Source organism: Cydia amplana, chromosome Z, assembly GCF_948474715.1.
Source record: "Cydia amplana chromosome Z, ilCydAmpl1.1, whole genome shotgun sequence".
In the NCBI taxonomy this organism is placed as follows: Eukaryota; Metazoa; Arthropoda; class Insecta; order Lepidoptera; family Tortricidae; genus Cydia; species Cydia amplana.
In genome coordinates, this window is record NC_086096.1 from 8,139,958 (window position 1) to 8,157,446 (window position 17,489).

The window sequence follows — 17,489 nt, forward strand, 5'->3', positions numbered from 1 at the left end:
GACTTTTTACAAGTGTAAAATTATTCATCACGCGGAAAAGTAACTCCCGCACGCCGGTTTTGTAAGGTTTCACCATGTTTATTCCGTTCATCACAAAACACAATGAATATTTAAACGATTTTGACAAACACATACCATAGTGCATGACGTTTACTGACTGCTTAAAAAACATTGCCATATGTAGTTTTTTAATTCGATGTCAAATTATTGCGCTGCAGACTTTCTTTGGTTTGTCTCTATAAAGTAACGCATACTACGGGGCAGTATTAACACGCCATATCCTAGGTGTGGTGTGATGTTGAATATCAGTTTTGATAACACCATGTTACACCTCTCACATTAAACATAACTTCGATTCGACTTAGTTGGCAGCACTACGTCAGGCTTAGCCCTGTTAACCGTTTCGATGCGGATGGCACGACAGGCGTGTCATCAATGTTTTTAACGTGTGGCGTATGACACGATAAGCGAGCAATCCGCAACGAATACTGGAATCGTCGCCACAGCCAAAAGGTTTCGAAAATGGAACACGCAACGAAATCCTTAATTGGCTGCGTACACAGTGCAACGTGCTTAGTAGCAAGCAGTAAGTGTCATATTTGAGACACATTAGAGCTGCGAGTGGGCTCTGAGCCGGTTGTGCTTATAACTGATACAGGTCGACGGCGTTGGCGGGCTTGGTGAGTGAGGAGCGGCGCACGTTAGCGCCGCCCTTCTCCGCGGATCAGACGTGCGTGAAGCTGGCGTGTACGGCGTCGTCCTGAGCGATCTGCGTACCCGCAGCGAAGTACTGGAAATTACAAAAAAAATTACTAAATTAAAAAAAAAAACAGCACAAGTGAGAGTCGGACTAGCTTTTTTATTGAAGTGAAAACTTCTTTAGCGGCGCTGTGCACTTTTTGTGGTGGGGAAAAAATGTTAAACTCGTAACAGGGGTCACGTGACCGTAAGACGTAACCCTCTCTTTCTACCGCGCGGCGAAAATGTATGCTGTTTCCTGCGGTTTCGTTTAGGCGGCGCAGGTTGTGTGTGCGTGTGTGTTTGAGTTACAGCGTGCTACGCACATCCATGGATGGTGACTGCTGATGAATCGACCGTCTGTGTACTCGTAAAATTCGTGTATATAAAGTGTTTAAAATAAAGTGAATCTATTCATGAAAAAAGTGACGAAGAAATTGCGAAAGAAAATGAGTGAGTACTTTATAAATACACTAGATGAAAACCCGGCTTCGCTCGGGTGAAATGTGACACACACACATTACACAAAATGTAGGTACAGAATGTAGGTAGATATTTCTGTAGTTATCGGTTCTCAAGGAATATTAAAGGCAAAGCAAGGCATAGATTTGTATAGCATCGTTCATATATCTAATACCTTTAAACGAGCAATTCTTGTTTATTTATTTATTTATTTATATATATATATATATATTTCGGGGATCTCGGAAACGGCTCTAACGATTTCGATGAAATTTGCTATATGGGGGTTTTCGGGGGCGAAAAATTGATCTAGCTAGCTCTTATCTCTGGGAAAACGCGCATTTCCGAGTTACTATATGTTTTCCGAGCGAAGCTCGGTCACCCAGATATTTGTGTTTAATAGGTAAATATAGGAAATTAAAACTGAAAAAGTCAAGATGACATCCGTTGTCAGGATAGAAAAAATATGTCAATAGGTGATTTCGCAGACACTCGTCAAATCCTTGATTCGTCAAGTTGGAGATTAGCCAAATCCTTAACTTGCCAAAACAGATACTCGTCAAATCCTTGATTCGTCAAGTTAGATGTTAGCCAAATCCTTAACTTGCCAAAACAGATACTCGTCATATCCTTGATTCCTCAAGTTAGAGATTAGCCAAATCCTTCATTCGTCAAGTTACAGACTCGCCAAATCTTTGATTCGTCAATTTAAAGATCCGTCAAATCCTTAACTAGCCAAAACAGATACTCGTCCAATCCTAGATTGGTCAAGTCAGACAGTATTACCAAATTATTGATTTGTTATAGACATTCCCAGCAAATCATAACTTAACTAAATTTGCAAAGCTAAACATGCTTATACGTCTAAAAAGTTAAACTTAAAATTATCAATTAAGTCATTATAAGATCACATGTGAAAGTGCTTTATCAGTTTCGATAACAACTTCATGTCTTCGATGACCTCTAACCCTAAGTGATATAAATCTAATGTGGATGCAACCTCTTTCATTATATAATTTTCAAATGCGATCTATTTGAAGGAACATTAGTTGAATGTCAATATCAGTCACTTGTCAGTTTAATTATCTTATTTTATGTGATTGTGTGAATTTACTTTTTATAAAAAAATTGCAAATATATCAATTTGTTGTAATGGCTTTGCCATCTACAAGTAACTGCAATGGGACTACATGAAGTAATTTCGATTTTATTGAAACTGAAAGAGGCCATAAAAATTGTTATATGTATAATGGGTATCAGTTTTATTTAAATGTAAAAAATTCAAATGGAACGACGATTTGGAGGTGTGTAAATAGAAGCATTTTCAATGGATCGTTGACGTTAAATAATACAATGGATAGTGTACTTAGAGAGGGACAACATTTATACAACCCCGATGATCGTAAAAACAAAGTTGACACATGCTTAAATTTGTGCAAGAAACGTGTTCGAACTGAATTCCAGCCAATCGGTAAAATTTATGCTGAATGCATGAACAGCTCAAATAGTGAACTTGATACATCATATTTTGAATCAAACCAAGAAATCCCTGATCTGCGTTCGAAAATTGATGCTTTATATACTAAACTGTCGGAAGAAGGCGTTGCAAGTTCCAAGTGAATATTTTAAAAATGTCACGGACGTTGTATTCCCGACTATACTGACGACTAAATTCATGTTGTTCAAAGCTAATGATGAAAACCCATTTTTCATTTTTGCTTCTCCCACGTACCAAGACTACATTGAAGAGACACATCTGTTCTTAGTAGGCGGAACCTTCAAACAAGTGCCAGATCCATTCGCTCAACTTTTTTCAATACATGTTGATTTACAAAGTACCAGGGAAACAACAACGATCATACCTGTGTTTTACTGTCTTTTGCCAGATAAAAAACCGGCTAAGTGCGAGTCGGACTCGCGCACGGAGGGTTCCGCACCAACAACAAAAAAAAAAGAAAAACAAAAGCAAAAAAAAAACAAGCAAAAAAACGGTCACCCATCCAAGTACTGACCTCGCCCGACGTAGCCGACGTAGACGACTTCGGTCAAAAATCACGTTTGTTGTATGGGAGCCCCACTTAAATCTTTATTTTATTCTGTTTTTAGTATTTTTTTCAACTGTCTAGCTATCACGGCTCGTGAGATACAGCCTGGTGACAGACGGACGAACGGACGGACAGCGGAGTCTTAGTAATAGGGTCCCGTTTTTACCCTTTGGGTACGGAACCCTAAAACAGGTTACGTTTTTTATTGTTTTGTAAGTGTTTTTATATTTTACTTTTATATTCATATTATAAATAACCTAACGTAAGAGGAAAAATAAATAAAGGGATAATAATAATAAAAATAATAACGAAGTAATGATGACGAACAACTATCGGAAATATATCCTGAAGGACGGTACGGTCGACATTTGTCGGGCATGCCGCCGTCCCGGAGAGTCACTCAGGCATATCATTTCCGGTTGTTCTCATCTTGCTAACGGCGAGTACTTGCACAGACATAATCTCGTAGCCAGGATTATTCACCAGCAGCTTGCTCTTCTATACGGCCTTGTGGACCGCGAAGTACCGTACTACAAGTATTCACCTGCGCAAGTTCTCGAGAATGGTCGTGCCACGCTCTATTGGGTTCGATCTGTCATCACTGACAGGACTATTGTAGCCAATAAGCCTGACATTGTGATAATAGATCGAGCGCAACGCCGGGCCGTGCTCGTTGACATCACCATCCCTCATGATGAGAATCTCGTGAAAGCCGAGAAGGACAAGTCCAGTAAGTACCTAGACTTGGCTCACGAGATAACCGCCATGTGGGATGTTGATTGGACGATCATTGTCCCGATAGTTGTTTCAGCGAACGGTCTAATAGCGAAGAGTCTCGACCAACATCTTGAGAGACTCTCGCTAGGTGGTTGGATCAAGGGCCAGATGCAGAAGGCGGTGATCTTGGACACGGCGCGGATAGTCCGCCGGTTCCTCTCTCTGCGGCCCTGACCACCGGTAGCTTGGGCCCTGCCCCGCTGCCGGCGGCACCCTAGGTTAGGTTTTTTTATAATGTGTTTATATGTATTTTTTATTGTTTTGTAAGTGTTTTTATATTTTACTTTTATATTCATATTGTAAAAAACCCTAGCTTAGAGAAGATAAATAAATAAAGGAATATAAAAATAAAAAAAAACATACAACCGAATTGATAACCTCCTACTTTGAGATTTGGAAGTCGGTTAATAAAAGCAAAAACACAAGCTCTACAATTCCTAAAAAACTAACTTGGATCAAGCTGACGCATATTTCTTTGCTATAAAAATTTCGTTATATGTGAAGTTGTTAGGAAGTTGTCTTACTTAAGTTTTAAGTTTAAAAGAATGTTATACTGATTTATAGGAAGATTTCTTACTTAGGTTTCAAGCTTATAGGTATCTCAAGTTTTCTTAAAGCGTTGACGAAAAATATAAACATTTAAGTTTAAAAGAATGTTATTTTGATTTATAGGAAGATTTCTTACTTAGGTTTCAAGCTTTAGGTATCTTAAGTTTTCTTAAAGAGTTGAAGAAAAATATGAACATGTTTTTTTTTTCAATATAAGACAAAAATATATTATATGCCTATTATTTTATTATCAATTTATCATTTTGTTCTTGGTTACGTGTTCTCAGATAATAATTTGACGAATCCAGGATTTGGCGAGTCTCTAACTTGCCGAATCAAGGATTCAACGAATCTCTAACTTGACGAATCAAGGATTTGGCTAACCTCTAACTTGACGAATCAAGGATTTGACGAATCTCCAACTTGACGAATCAAGGATTTGACGAGTGTCTGCGAAATCCAATAGGTGTACTTCCATACAAGCCCAAAAGCCGGGCTTGCCTTACCGAAATTATGTAGTGATAAGATCACTAATTAATATAGATTATTTTTAAACCGCGCGCCAAATGAACCCGTATTATTAAATTCAAGCCACAGCACGCGGACCGCGGCGCCAGCGTGTTGCATATTTTTGCCGTGGTGGCGCCTCGTCCGTGCGAAAGAAATCAGGCGTAGGATCACAGAATAAGTAATAGTACGAGGGGCGTTCAAAATATTCTCGGTATTGATATCTTACGACCTCTTCTAAAATTTCTTTCGTTACTGGCCGCTAAGGTTTATTCATTGACATTAAAAAAAAGTATAATTCGAACCGAGATGGTCTTTTGTTTTTCTGCAATTGCTGAACAAACATGAACATCATGTGCGAATTGACAATGTTAACTAAATTAGAACATCGATGCGTGATAAAATTCTTGACAAAACAGGGTAAAAATCAAAAAACCATAAAAGAGGAAATGGATTGTGTTTACCGTGAGTCTGCTCCTTCTTTATCTACCATTCAAAAGTGGTCAAGCGAGTTTAAACGCGGAAGGGAGAGTATTGAAGATGACCCTAGACCTGGCCGGCCTGTAGTAGCTACTTCACAAGAAAATATTGATAAAGTGGAAAAACTTATATTGGAAGATGGTTGAGTGAAGGTAAAATCTATAGCACAAGTAACCAATCTCTCTATTGGTACCGTACATGATATTATACATGACCATCTTAATATGTCAAAAGTAAGTGCAAGATGGGTTCCGCGAATGCTGACTCGGCTTCAAAAAGACATGCGTGTAGCTTGTTGTTCCGATTTTATTGACCTGTGCGGTGAAAATCCTGATGAGGTGCTGCAAAGAATAGTTACTGGAGATGAAACCTGGGTTCATCATTATGACCCAGAGAGTAAACAAGAGTCCATGCAGTGGCACATTAAGGGTTCAGCTCATCCCAAGAAGTTCAAGGTCATCCCTTCAGCTGGCAAGGTCATGGCCACGATATTTTGGGATTGTGAAGGAGTATTACTAATCGATTATAAAGAAAAAGGTGTAAATATCACAGGACAGTACTATGCTAACATTCTACGTCAATTAAAGGATGTAATTAAAGAAAAGAGGCGAGGAAAGTTAACCAAAGGTATTCTGCTTCTGCATGACAACGCCCCCGTCCATACTGCTCATATTGCCAAGGCAGCTATTGTTGAATGTGGGTTTAAAACTGTTACTCACCCACCGTATAGTCCGGACTTAGCCCCCAGCGACTTCTTTTTGCTCCCCAATCTTAAAAAGGATCTGCGTGGAAATAAATTTTCTGACGATGAAGCATTGAAGGCGGCAGTGGAGGAGCATTTTTACACGAAAGATAAAAAATAATTTTAGGGATTAAAAAAAATAATTGATCGATCTTTTAAGTGTATGAACATAGGGGGGGAGTATATTGAAAAATAAAAATATCAAACTTTTCGTACTTGTTTGTTTTCATTCTCATACCGAGAATATTTTGAACACCCCTCGTATTATCATACAGAACGGACACGCACCGCCCCGCCCCGACTCGGATTACCTCGCCCCTCGACAGCAGTTAGCCGAGTTTTAGGCGCGCGCTCAGTTCGGTTAGCGACGCGATGACGGACGGAACATTCAAAATGCCGGTCTATTACATATGTGTGTGTGTGTGTTATTTTAGAAATAAGTAGGTACTTAATTAAGTTTTCAATTTAAAATACACGAAATGTGTATAAGGCTAAACTTTTGTATAATTATAGGTACTTAATAATATCGTACGTCACATACATACACGCCTACCGATTTTTTGTTCGTTGAATTTAGGAATGTAAAGTTAACATTTTAATGTAAATACCTACACAGATATTACTTGTAAATGTTTTATTTTTAGTTTTACACTCTTCACAAAAAATAATTTATGCTCGGAATATTCGCGTTTTTATTGATTTATTTATTTATATTTTGGAAATCCAACAGCTATCTATACAGAGTATCCCAAATTAATAAGAGAATAAGAAGATATGGTTTTTTTAATTGTAATATAATTAATTAGGTATTTTACCCAAAAACTCAGCCTCACTGTGCAGAGGGGGAACGCGGCCAGTATCCTGGGAACTGCCTCAGGCTAATTTAGGGTTAGATTTTTGATTTATTTTGTTATTCAGTCTCTGTTATTAATATATACCTATTAATTTTTTCCATTAGGTATGTACATGTTATATAAAATCAATAGGTATCAATAATAACGTAAATATAATAATGGCGTAACTAAACAATTGGAGCGTAATTTTAAACTTAAACATTAGTTCACATATTTCGGTTGAATTATCCAACGCAGCGCAGCGGGCGGCTCGTCGTGTCACTTCGGCCGGCCTTGGCAAGCGTCGGCTTAGCCTTCCCCGCGCGCCGCACGTGAGTCAGCCCTAAGCGACTTACTCACACAATAACGCGTGCACAGACGTGCCGTTCACACATATAAACGCCAATGATTTTCGATGTATGGCGTGTCCGCCCTGTGGTAGGATGTTCTAGCTATCCTGCTCGCACTCGTCGGCTTGCAACCGGGCTTGCTTTTTCGTCCCGCTCTTGGCCCTCTAAGCCTACAAAGCGCCATAGAACGATGTAATATTTTCTGTGGATGTCGCTGATGGTTTATCTAATGGCACTGTAGGAAAATTACTTCTCATAGAATCTGATGAAAATGATGAAATTACAAGACTTTGGTTCAAATTCTCAAAATCCATTGGTCAAAAACGTGCAACAAAATTTAGAAGCGCCATTGCACGCTTTTAAATCGACAAAGACGCTGTTCCGATTTCTGTACAATCATCGTCAATACCACTCAACAAAAATAAAACAATAGTGGCAAAAAGAAAACATTTTCCACTGATTTCGGCTTTGGCAATGACAATTCACAAATCCAAATGAGGTACCTTCGATGCTATTGTTTATGAATACAATCGTTTTCATTCAAGAGAATTGGTGTACGTTGCGTTATCAAGAGTAACTAGTATAGAAGGTTTGTTCTTAGTCACTGAAGAAAACGCAAGGGCGAGCTGGAAATTTCATCATGGCAGAGTAGGAAACACACAGGTGGAAGATTCAAACGCAACAAAAAATCAAAAGAGATCAACAACTCATCGAGAAGATTTATCAATTGAATTGAAACGATTACATTAAAATCCTTTGCAAACCATCACCAAAACACTTCTTGATTTTATTACTAAGAATAATAGATTGTTTATTTCAACCAACCCAGCTGGGGTTCGGCTCAAAAGGAGGCTGCTATGCCGCTGTTCACGCCTGCCGAACTTATTTAGAAAATTGTAAAGAACAGGTACGTGCAATCGGCAATGCTACAGACATCCTTCCAACCTCATGTACACACACCACCAAATCTCCTCCTCGGACGGCTGTCAACAAGGTGATCCACTCGGTCCAACCATCTTTAGCTTAGCAATACACCCAATTATTTCGGCTCTAAATTCTAAATTCAACATCTGGTATCTCGATGACGGTACCATAGGCGGTGATGCGAACTGTCCTCGACGATCTTCGCTTTTTAGTTACCAAATTCAGCGAAATCGGCCTGGAGCTCAATATGAGCAAATGTGAACTTTTTATAAGCCCAGATGTCCAAAATGATACACAAATTATAAACGACTTTAGAAATAACTGCCCTGGCATAAAATTACTAAGCAAGAGCTCGCTTCATCTCCTCGGAGCCCTAATGTTTGATAAATCAATTCCAGATTACATTGATATTCATCGTTTTTCTGAAATTTCGGACCACCATCTCCAAATGAATTCCCACATGGCATTTTTTCATTCGGTTTTGTCTTTTTGTTCCTAAATTTACGTACGTAATGCGATGCAGCCCTCTTTTCAAATATCCACAATTATGTCAAAAGGTCGATTAAATTATACTACATATCGAAATACAAAAAAGCGGCCAAGTGCGAGTCGGACTCGCCCATGAAGCGTTCCGTATTTAGGCGATTTATGACGTATTAAAAAAAAACTACTTGCTAGATCTCGTTCAAACCAATTTTCGGTGGAAGTTTACATGGTAATGTACATCATATATTTTTTTTAGTTTTATCATTCTCTTATTTTAGAAGTTACAGGGGGGGGGGACACACATTTTACCACTTTGGAAGTGTCTCTCGCGCAAACTATTCAGTTTAGAAAAAAATGATATTAGAAACCTCAATATCATTTTTGAAGACCTATCCATAGATACCCCACACGTATGGGTTTGATGAAAAAAAAAATTTTGAGTTTCAGTTCGAAGTATGGGGAACCCCAAAAATTTATTGTTTTTTTTTCTATTTTTGTGTGAAAATCTTAATGCGGTTCACAGAATACATCTACTTACCAAGTTTCAACAGTATAGTTCTTATAGTTTCGGAGAAAAGTGGCTGTGACATACGGACGGACAGACAGACGGACAGACAGACGGACAGACAGACAGACAGACAGACATGACGAATCTATAAGGGTTCCGTTTTTTGCCATTTGGCTACGGAACCCTAAAAATCATCAATATTAATATTGACAACAGGCAATATATCCACGCCACATTGCCTATACGATTTGGCGGCCTAGGTACATATAAGGCAAATATCCAGTGTCGCACTGCCCGCTTTTCTGTCTTCTGTGCATGGTACCCTATCCTTCGTAGGTAAAATACTCTCTCCGTCACTGCGTGACTTCGAGGTAGTGTACCTGTCGGAAGCAGAAAATGCAATGCCTGCCCGAACAAAGACATTCCGACCGAAAAATTAACCCAACGATTTCGGGATGAACCGCTCTGCCACCAAGTACAAAACTGGCTCCTAAATTCAACACAATCCAACACAGAAAAAGCCCGCCTTCTTGCCTCATCCCAACATCAACATCCCAACCCAACATCCGGCTTTTGGCTTAACGCCTTCCTCTCCATTAATTGCGCAACTTTACTGGACAACAATTCTTTTAGACTGGCTGTCGGCCACCGCCTAGGCGCCGAAATAGTTGTCCCCCACTGCTGTCCCTGCGGAACAGAAGTTGACAGTCTGGGCTCCCACGGCCTCTCCTGCCGAAGGAGTGCCGGCCGCCTGTCCCGCTACGCCAGCCTCAACGATGTCATCCGTCGGGCCTTTGTCAGCGTGGGCGTGCCGGCCGCGTTGGAACCACCCGGTCTGGCGCGCGACGATGGCAAGAGGCCCGATGGAATAACCCTCATCCCCTGGCAGATGGGACGGCCGGTCATCTGGGATGCCACATGTGTAGACACCCTAGCGCCGTTCCATCTAGTCGCCACGTCGCAGAGAACTGGCGGGGCGGCGGCAGCGGCTGAATCCCTAAAACGCCGCAAATATGCTGATCTTACAAACAACCACATATTTGCGGCGTTCGCGGTAGAGACCCTGGGGCCGTGGTGTCGTTACGCTCATAATCTTTTAAAGGGCCTAAAAAAAAGACTATTTGAAACCACGGGTGACCCTAAGGCTGGCTCATTCCTAGGCCAAAGAATAGGCATAGCTATTCAGCGTGGGAATGTAGCTAGCCTTATGGGCACTCTTCCGCAGGGGACAGATCTGGGGGACCTAAGATAGGTGATTTATTTATTTTATTAGTTTTAATTTACCTATTTAGTTTATACTTAATTTTAATAATAGTTTATAAGTTTTGTTTATGCAATAAATATACGATTAATCTGTAATAAATAATCATAAAGATTCTGATCAAATAGTCACCTTTTGACTGTTTTTTTTTTCATTCAACTGTCAAAGTTTACGTGCGCATGTAGATGATCTAGCAATTGACGCTCTTGTTAAAAAGATGAATGTGTTAATTTTATCAGAAACTCATATGGGTAACTATGAAATAATTGACATTCCGAATTTACTTTGTTGCGAGTTTCAGAAGAAATAATCGTCCAGCGGGAGGAGTAGCTATTTATCAAAATATGAACACAGTTCATTGTTGCACAAATTATATTGATGTGCATACGAAATACACCAGCATGTTTAATGCTACTGTTTCTGATATCGGCGATATGTGTATACGTCGTTGCCACTCTGGTGATAATCAGATCATTATTATGGTTGCCGTTTACATTTCTCCAGATAAGTCATTGCGTACTATACGAGACTTCTTGTATGAAATTTTATTCATGTATTCTCATGACGCATCTGCATTGCTTCAAAAAAAAATTGGTAAAAGCTTTATGATTTGCCAATGATTTTGAGTGCAGACTTCAACATAAACTTTGCAGACGATAAAAATCAATTATTAATTGAATTTATAAATAATGAATTTGGTTTAACGATATCAAATGATCGCAATCTTAGCACTACGAACTACAAAACTACTATTGATGCGGTCTTTATTAGACATTTAAATAGGTTCGAATCAAAATTGTTCGTTTCTTATTTCAGCTTCCATAAACCTATCGTATTAGTTTTAGAGATTGGCGATGTTGGTTCTAGTAATGATGATGGTGTAAGTCGTTGAAATTATGGATGGAAGTTGATTTTTATGAGAGATAAACTTTTTAACGTTAAATAATTGTAATAGTTCTGAAGTGTTAGTTTTAATGTAATATAAATTGTCATGTTTGGGTACGATAGCGCAATAAATGAATATTGTATTTTACCACATAAATGATAGTACTTTTATACTGATAATTAAAGCAATTCGTGCAAAATTATTCCCTAACCATTCCAAAATATCAAAAATGCACAACGTTACTATTCAAGTTTTCACTTCTGCCGGCACTCCCGGAGTGCAACCCGTTGTTTTTTTTCCTTTTGAGTGAAAAGTGTTTAATGTAAATTTCTAGATTTTTTTTAGAATTAAAACAAAATTAAACTAAAGGAGAAATATAGTTGCAGCACCAGTTGGCTTTTGTCATACCTAACAATCATATTTTTGTGGGATTCGTGGTGAGATTTTTGTAAAAGTGGTTTTTGGTTTAAAATATTTTTGCCTCAAGGTATTATTTTTTTTTTTCAAAGAATATACGTACTTAGTCAGATTTATAACTAAATAAAACAAAATTTACTTATGTTTGGAAGAAAACATAAAACTCTGCAGCTGCAAATTATAGTTACAAATCTCTCTGGTGGCGCTGGGGTAGGACAAGGACAGGACGTGAACACTTATAACGTGAACATTGTATTTACACATTTCAGAAATTGATTTTAACGATTTAAGATTTTCCTTTTTTCGCGGGGGTTGTAGTATTTGCCCGCCCTATGTAACAATAAATCCAATAGAGAATTTTAAAAATAAGTTTCGGGCATTTTCGTTGTTGCCGCCTTTTTGGCTATATGCAGAAAATCCAAATGGGCTGGAATTTATGCGAATGGATCCAACAACTCAGCAGATTAAACATCACATACGTTTAAACGATGATCGAACTATCACTGTAAGTGTTTATTAATGTAACAATAAAATTCGGTTGGCATAATTTTAATTTGTAACGAAACATAATTACTATTTAATTGCAGGTGCATTTTTCCCAATAAAGAAGAATTGCCACTAAAAGGAGAAAATTATCCGTCGCCGAATCCTATGTTATCTTGAAGCAAAACAAGTGCTAAAGTCACACGGTCAATTAATTTGGAACCTCCAATGAAAAAGTTATGCTTCATTAAAATTACTTTGACAATATTTATTTATCATCGACAATCACACCAAAAAACAAAATATACAGTACTAATCAAGCACATACACGACGCTTGGTAACACTTGCTAGATACTATGGGTGTCTTCTGGGATCTCTTCAAAGCATTTGATTGCGTGGAGCATGATATACTACTACACAAGCTGAAGAACTACCGTCTGTCAACTGAAGTTCTAAGGCTTGTTAAGCCTTACTTTGCCAAACAAAATCAATTGTAAATGGATCAGAGTCTAGTGGTATGACTATAAAGCTTGGGGTACCACAGGGATCAATTTTGGGACCTTTTCTCTTCTTTGTACATATATGAATGATCTGCCGAATATGCCTAACCTTGTAAGGCATAAATGAGAGATAGTCTTATTTACTGATGTGACACCTTCTTCTTGTTCTTGTTAGGGGCTATATAAGGCTCCAAAGCCTATGTATCACTGCGACCATCGCTGATCTATTGTGATGTGACACCTTACTAATTTTCAAAGTTGACAGGAAACTGAGCGAATATTGCCATGTAAATGAAACTTGGGAAGAAGTGATAGAATGGTTCACAGGCTTCACAGCAAATAACTTAATTCCTAATGCGAAAAAGCGTAAATGTGTAAAATGTTCGCTGCCGAATGTAAGAAAATCTGAAACTATCATCACATTAAATAGCATAAAGCTGGGCCTTGTCGAGAATGTTTTTTCTGGGTCTTTTTGTTCATTTTGACGCTTGGAGAGACTTTACACCTCCAAATCTTATTCGTATTAGTAGGTACTCTGACATTGGGGACCTTTTACATCTCCAAATTCAATGTATTTTTAACCACATCGCTGTTGTAGTAATTATTTATTTTAAAATTATTATACCTAATGGAATGTTTACCCAGGCATTGGCTTTTATATTTATAAATGTACCTGGCTATGTATTTTTCATGTCACTATATGATGTTACTGTAAATGTTGTACTGACTTGTAAAAAATTGCCCTTGAGGCCTACTTGCAGAATAAATTTTTGAATTTTGAATCGATCAGCGCATGCGTCATAATATAGGTAGGTACTTTAAGCTCGCATATATTCAAATTACGTACTCGTAAATGGAAGGAAAATAAATAAAAAAAAAGTGTGACATTAATGTGTGTTAATTTGTTTTTGTTTGTGCGTTGGTATGGAGTGCATTCCAGAAAAGGTAACCTCATAACTTTTTAATATGAAAGGTGTTACACCAGCCACTGAAAGTGGGATGGGCACACGCTGTATAGGTCATACTGAGCAACTTTTACTATGGGACCAACCCCGAAATTGAGAAAAAAAATTCCCTAATACATATTGGCTGGCTATGTTGATATCTTGAATCTTGTCATTTTCTTATCGTAATTTGGGGGTTGGTCCCATAGTAAAAGTTGTTCAGTATGACCTGTACAACGAGTAACCACCCCACTTTCAGTGGCTGATGGTGATGTAACTAGTGTCCGACCGAAGGTTCGGTTTCGGTTTCGGCCAGTTTCGGCCAAAAAGTCATGTTTCGGCTGTAGGTTCGGTTTCGGCCATAAAACGGCCGAACCTTTCGGCCGGGCCGAAACTTACGAAATGTAGTTCGTACTATGAAACTAAACATGTGACAAAGATCAAAAGTTGGGGCACAAGTAGGACAACAATATTAATATACTGATTTATGTATACATAAATTAATTGGTTTATTATAAAACACAATTCCCCTAATTAAGGTGGCCAAGTTGAAGAATAGTAACTTTCGTAGGACTAAAAAGGTTTATACTCGTACCGACTGAAGTGGTATTGTTGGAATCAGGAGGAATGGTCTACTGATTATCAAAATGCATGTTGTCATTGTTGTCGCTTCATAAAGTGGTGGAATGAGTTTATATGACGTCATAAAGTCAGCAGTACAAAGTTGTAAAGTTTTTTCTTTTAAACATATCATGTGGGATGTGGGGTACCATATGAAAGGGCTTAGTGAGTAGGTTACAAATATATAACATATTTTAACATGTTCACCACCTGGTCTAACAAATTATTAGAAAACTTTCAAAAATTTGACAATCCAGAGTCGAATTAGAACTGCTCTAAATTGAAAATGGCTGAATGGATTAGTCCAAATTTTATACAAAATGACTGTGAATATTCTTTATACTATGTCTAAAAATAATTAACCAAATATATCCAAAAATAAGAAAAATACATCAAGTTGAATAACAATATAAACTGTTACAGTAGACTACTATATACAATTTTTTACTGAAAACATACCATGTGGAGTATGAAAAGAAAGGGCTTTGTCAGCTGATTACAAATATATTTAAACGCCCAAATAGTGGAAATGGTATAGTATGTTATTTTGTATAATATTTTGTATTTTTGTATGTACATATTTGTAATTTACTCATAAATCGCTTTCATTTAATACCTCACTTGGTATGTTTTCAGTAAAAAGAAAAAATGTATTTTAGAAGTTTCCCATAACAGTAAATTATACCGTTATTGTACTTGATGTACCTATTTCTCTTATCTTTTTAAAATTTCTGGCTAATTATTTTTGAACATTATATAGAGGATATTCACAGTCACTTCACTTGGTATGTATTTTAGAATAATCCATTCAGTAGTTATCAATGTAGAGCAGTTCATAATCAACTCTGCATTGTGTAATTTTTGGATGTTTTCGGTCGGCCTAAAGCAAAGCGGGTGCACAAAAAAGACAGAAAATTTTTGACCATAAGTGCAAAATATATAGGAATCGTAAAAAAATTAAATCAAAACGCTAAAATAAGCATGTTTTGTAGGAAAAACTTTTCTCTAAAATCGAAAATTGTCAAGATATTTGACCCGAAAGTTGGGAAAATCTAGGACAGTAAAAAATTCGATGAATGTTGTGTCATTATACCACCTATTTTTTATTTTGTTATCGTAGAGAATACGCTAAAATAAGCATGTTTTGTAGAAATAACTTTTGTCTAAAATCAAAAGCGTATTCTCTAGGATAAAATCATGAAAAATAGGCGTCATAATAACATCACTCTGATGAATTTGTTTTAAGTACTGCACCCCCTTTGATTTAGTCCAATCCGGTATAAACCTTTTCGGTCCTACGAAAATCGTAAATAAGGTAATTTCTACGAAATGGCCTCTCCTCTAAAAAGCGGTTTTGTGACATATTTTCAACGATTTTCACAAGTCTACAAAAGGTTCGGTTTCGGTTTCGGCCGAAACTGGGGCCAAAGCCGAACCTTCGGTTTCGGTTTCGGTTTCGGCAAAAAAACATGTTTCGGTCGGACACTAGATGTAACACGTTGTATAGGTACTTACTTAGTAGAAAGTTTAGCAAACATATCAATTTCTTAAGATTAAGTAACGTTTGGTAACGTAGAATATACACAGAAATTGACTAAAAACCTACAGGTCCATGGATAACAATGGAACGAGAACATGCGTGACTTGTATTAGGGTACATTGTCACAATAGCATTATCAACAAAAACAATTCATATTCATGAGAATCCAGGAACGTTTTTTATGCAAAGGTCATCAATCCATGGGGTAGCAATAAGTAACTTACTTTACACTGTTACGAACTTCTAATATATCTTCCGATGAACATGTCTCAAAATGTCCCTCCCCAGAAGAAAGTCATTGGACTAAACAGAATAAGAACAATATACCATTAACTTAAAAATAACATAATCAAAATACCTAGGTAATTATACCTAACAAAGCATACGAAAAAATGCTACAGTAAAAATACTATACAGGGTTTGGACCAACCTGTATAGGAACACAAACATATGTTTAAGCATATGTTTAACATATGTTTTACCTAAGCTAAGAATTAGAAAGCAAATGAATACTACTTCTATCTCTTCGAACAGTTTACACTTGGCATGCAGTAATTTTATTTATTTACTCTTATGACCACGAATAAAGAAAGAGGCTGCAGTTTTTAGAGTTTAGCATAAATCTACGTATGGACGTTTTTATAGAATTCTTTCTGAACAACTTAAAAATTATTTAGAGCTCAAGGTATTTCGAATGTCACCGTCATTTGCTGTTGGATAGAACTTCTTATGTTTTAATACGTAAAGTGTCAGTAAAAAATACTAACCCCTGCAAAAGCTGCGCCATTCCACCCGAGTCGTTCGTGCTCGCGCTGCATCTGCCTGGAGGCGTGCGTGTGGGCATGCGAGGGCTTGTGGTCGGCGCGCGAGGCGAGGCGCGCCTTGGCGGACAGCGCGGCGCGCAGCGGCACGTTGGCGCGCGCCGCCTCCGCGCGTCCGTGCTGGCAGAACTCCAGCAGCGCCACGCCCAGCGCCAGCGCCAGACCGCCCACCAGCACGTAGAATATGCCAGCTACTTGACTAAGCGTCATTTCCGTAATACTTGTTTCCTGTAAAACCGACATGTTCAAACTCATTTAAAATTATTATATAATAATTAATTTCGTCCATCAAGAGTGTAAAAGAGCTTTTTTTGAACACGATACGATAATAACCAACAATACGTACAATAATTGGAAACGGGAATAAGTAAATTAACAAAACTAAACTCCATCTACTTGAACATGTAAAAGTACCTATGTAACTTAAAATATCATCATCATCATCATTTATACGTGTGACCTTTACAAGGAAACTTAGCCGCTTCTGAAATCGCCTTTTTTATTTCCAACGTTACTACATAAGATTAAGTAAATGAGAATTGAATTGACAGTAATCAACCAGATTAGAGACATAGACATACATTGGTTACCTACATACACACAATGGGACAGTA

The 17,489-nt window shown here is 37.8% G+C and overlaps 1 protein-coding gene and 1 long non-coding RNA gene across 2 annotated transcripts in view; one reads left to right on the forward strand and one right to left on the reverse strand.

The window, feature by feature from the left end:
- Positions 1-588: 588 nt before the first annotated feature.
- Positions 589-17,489, reverse strand: part of LOC134661449 (glutamate receptor 1) — a 75,473-nt gene continuing 58,572 nt past the window's right edge. Inside the window, exons 17-18 of the mRNA XM_063517543.1 lie at positions 16,822-17,103; positions 589-790 (exon numbers count right to left, since the gene is read on the reverse strand). Of these exons, the coding sequence (XP_063373613.1) occupies positions 725-790; positions 16,822-17,103 (348 nt within the window). The 3' untranslated portion in view covers positions 589-724. The remainder of the gene's footprint in view (positions 791-16,821; positions 17,104-17,489) is intronic.
- LOC134661482 (uncharacterized) overlaps positions 7,476-17,489 on the forward strand; it is a 34,456-nt gene continuing 24,442 nt past the window's right edge. Inside the window, exon 1 of the long non-coding RNA XR_010097961.1 lies at positions 7,476-7,578. This is a non-coding gene — a long non-coding RNA (uncharacterized LOC134661482). The remainder of the gene's footprint in view (positions 7,579-17,489) is intronic.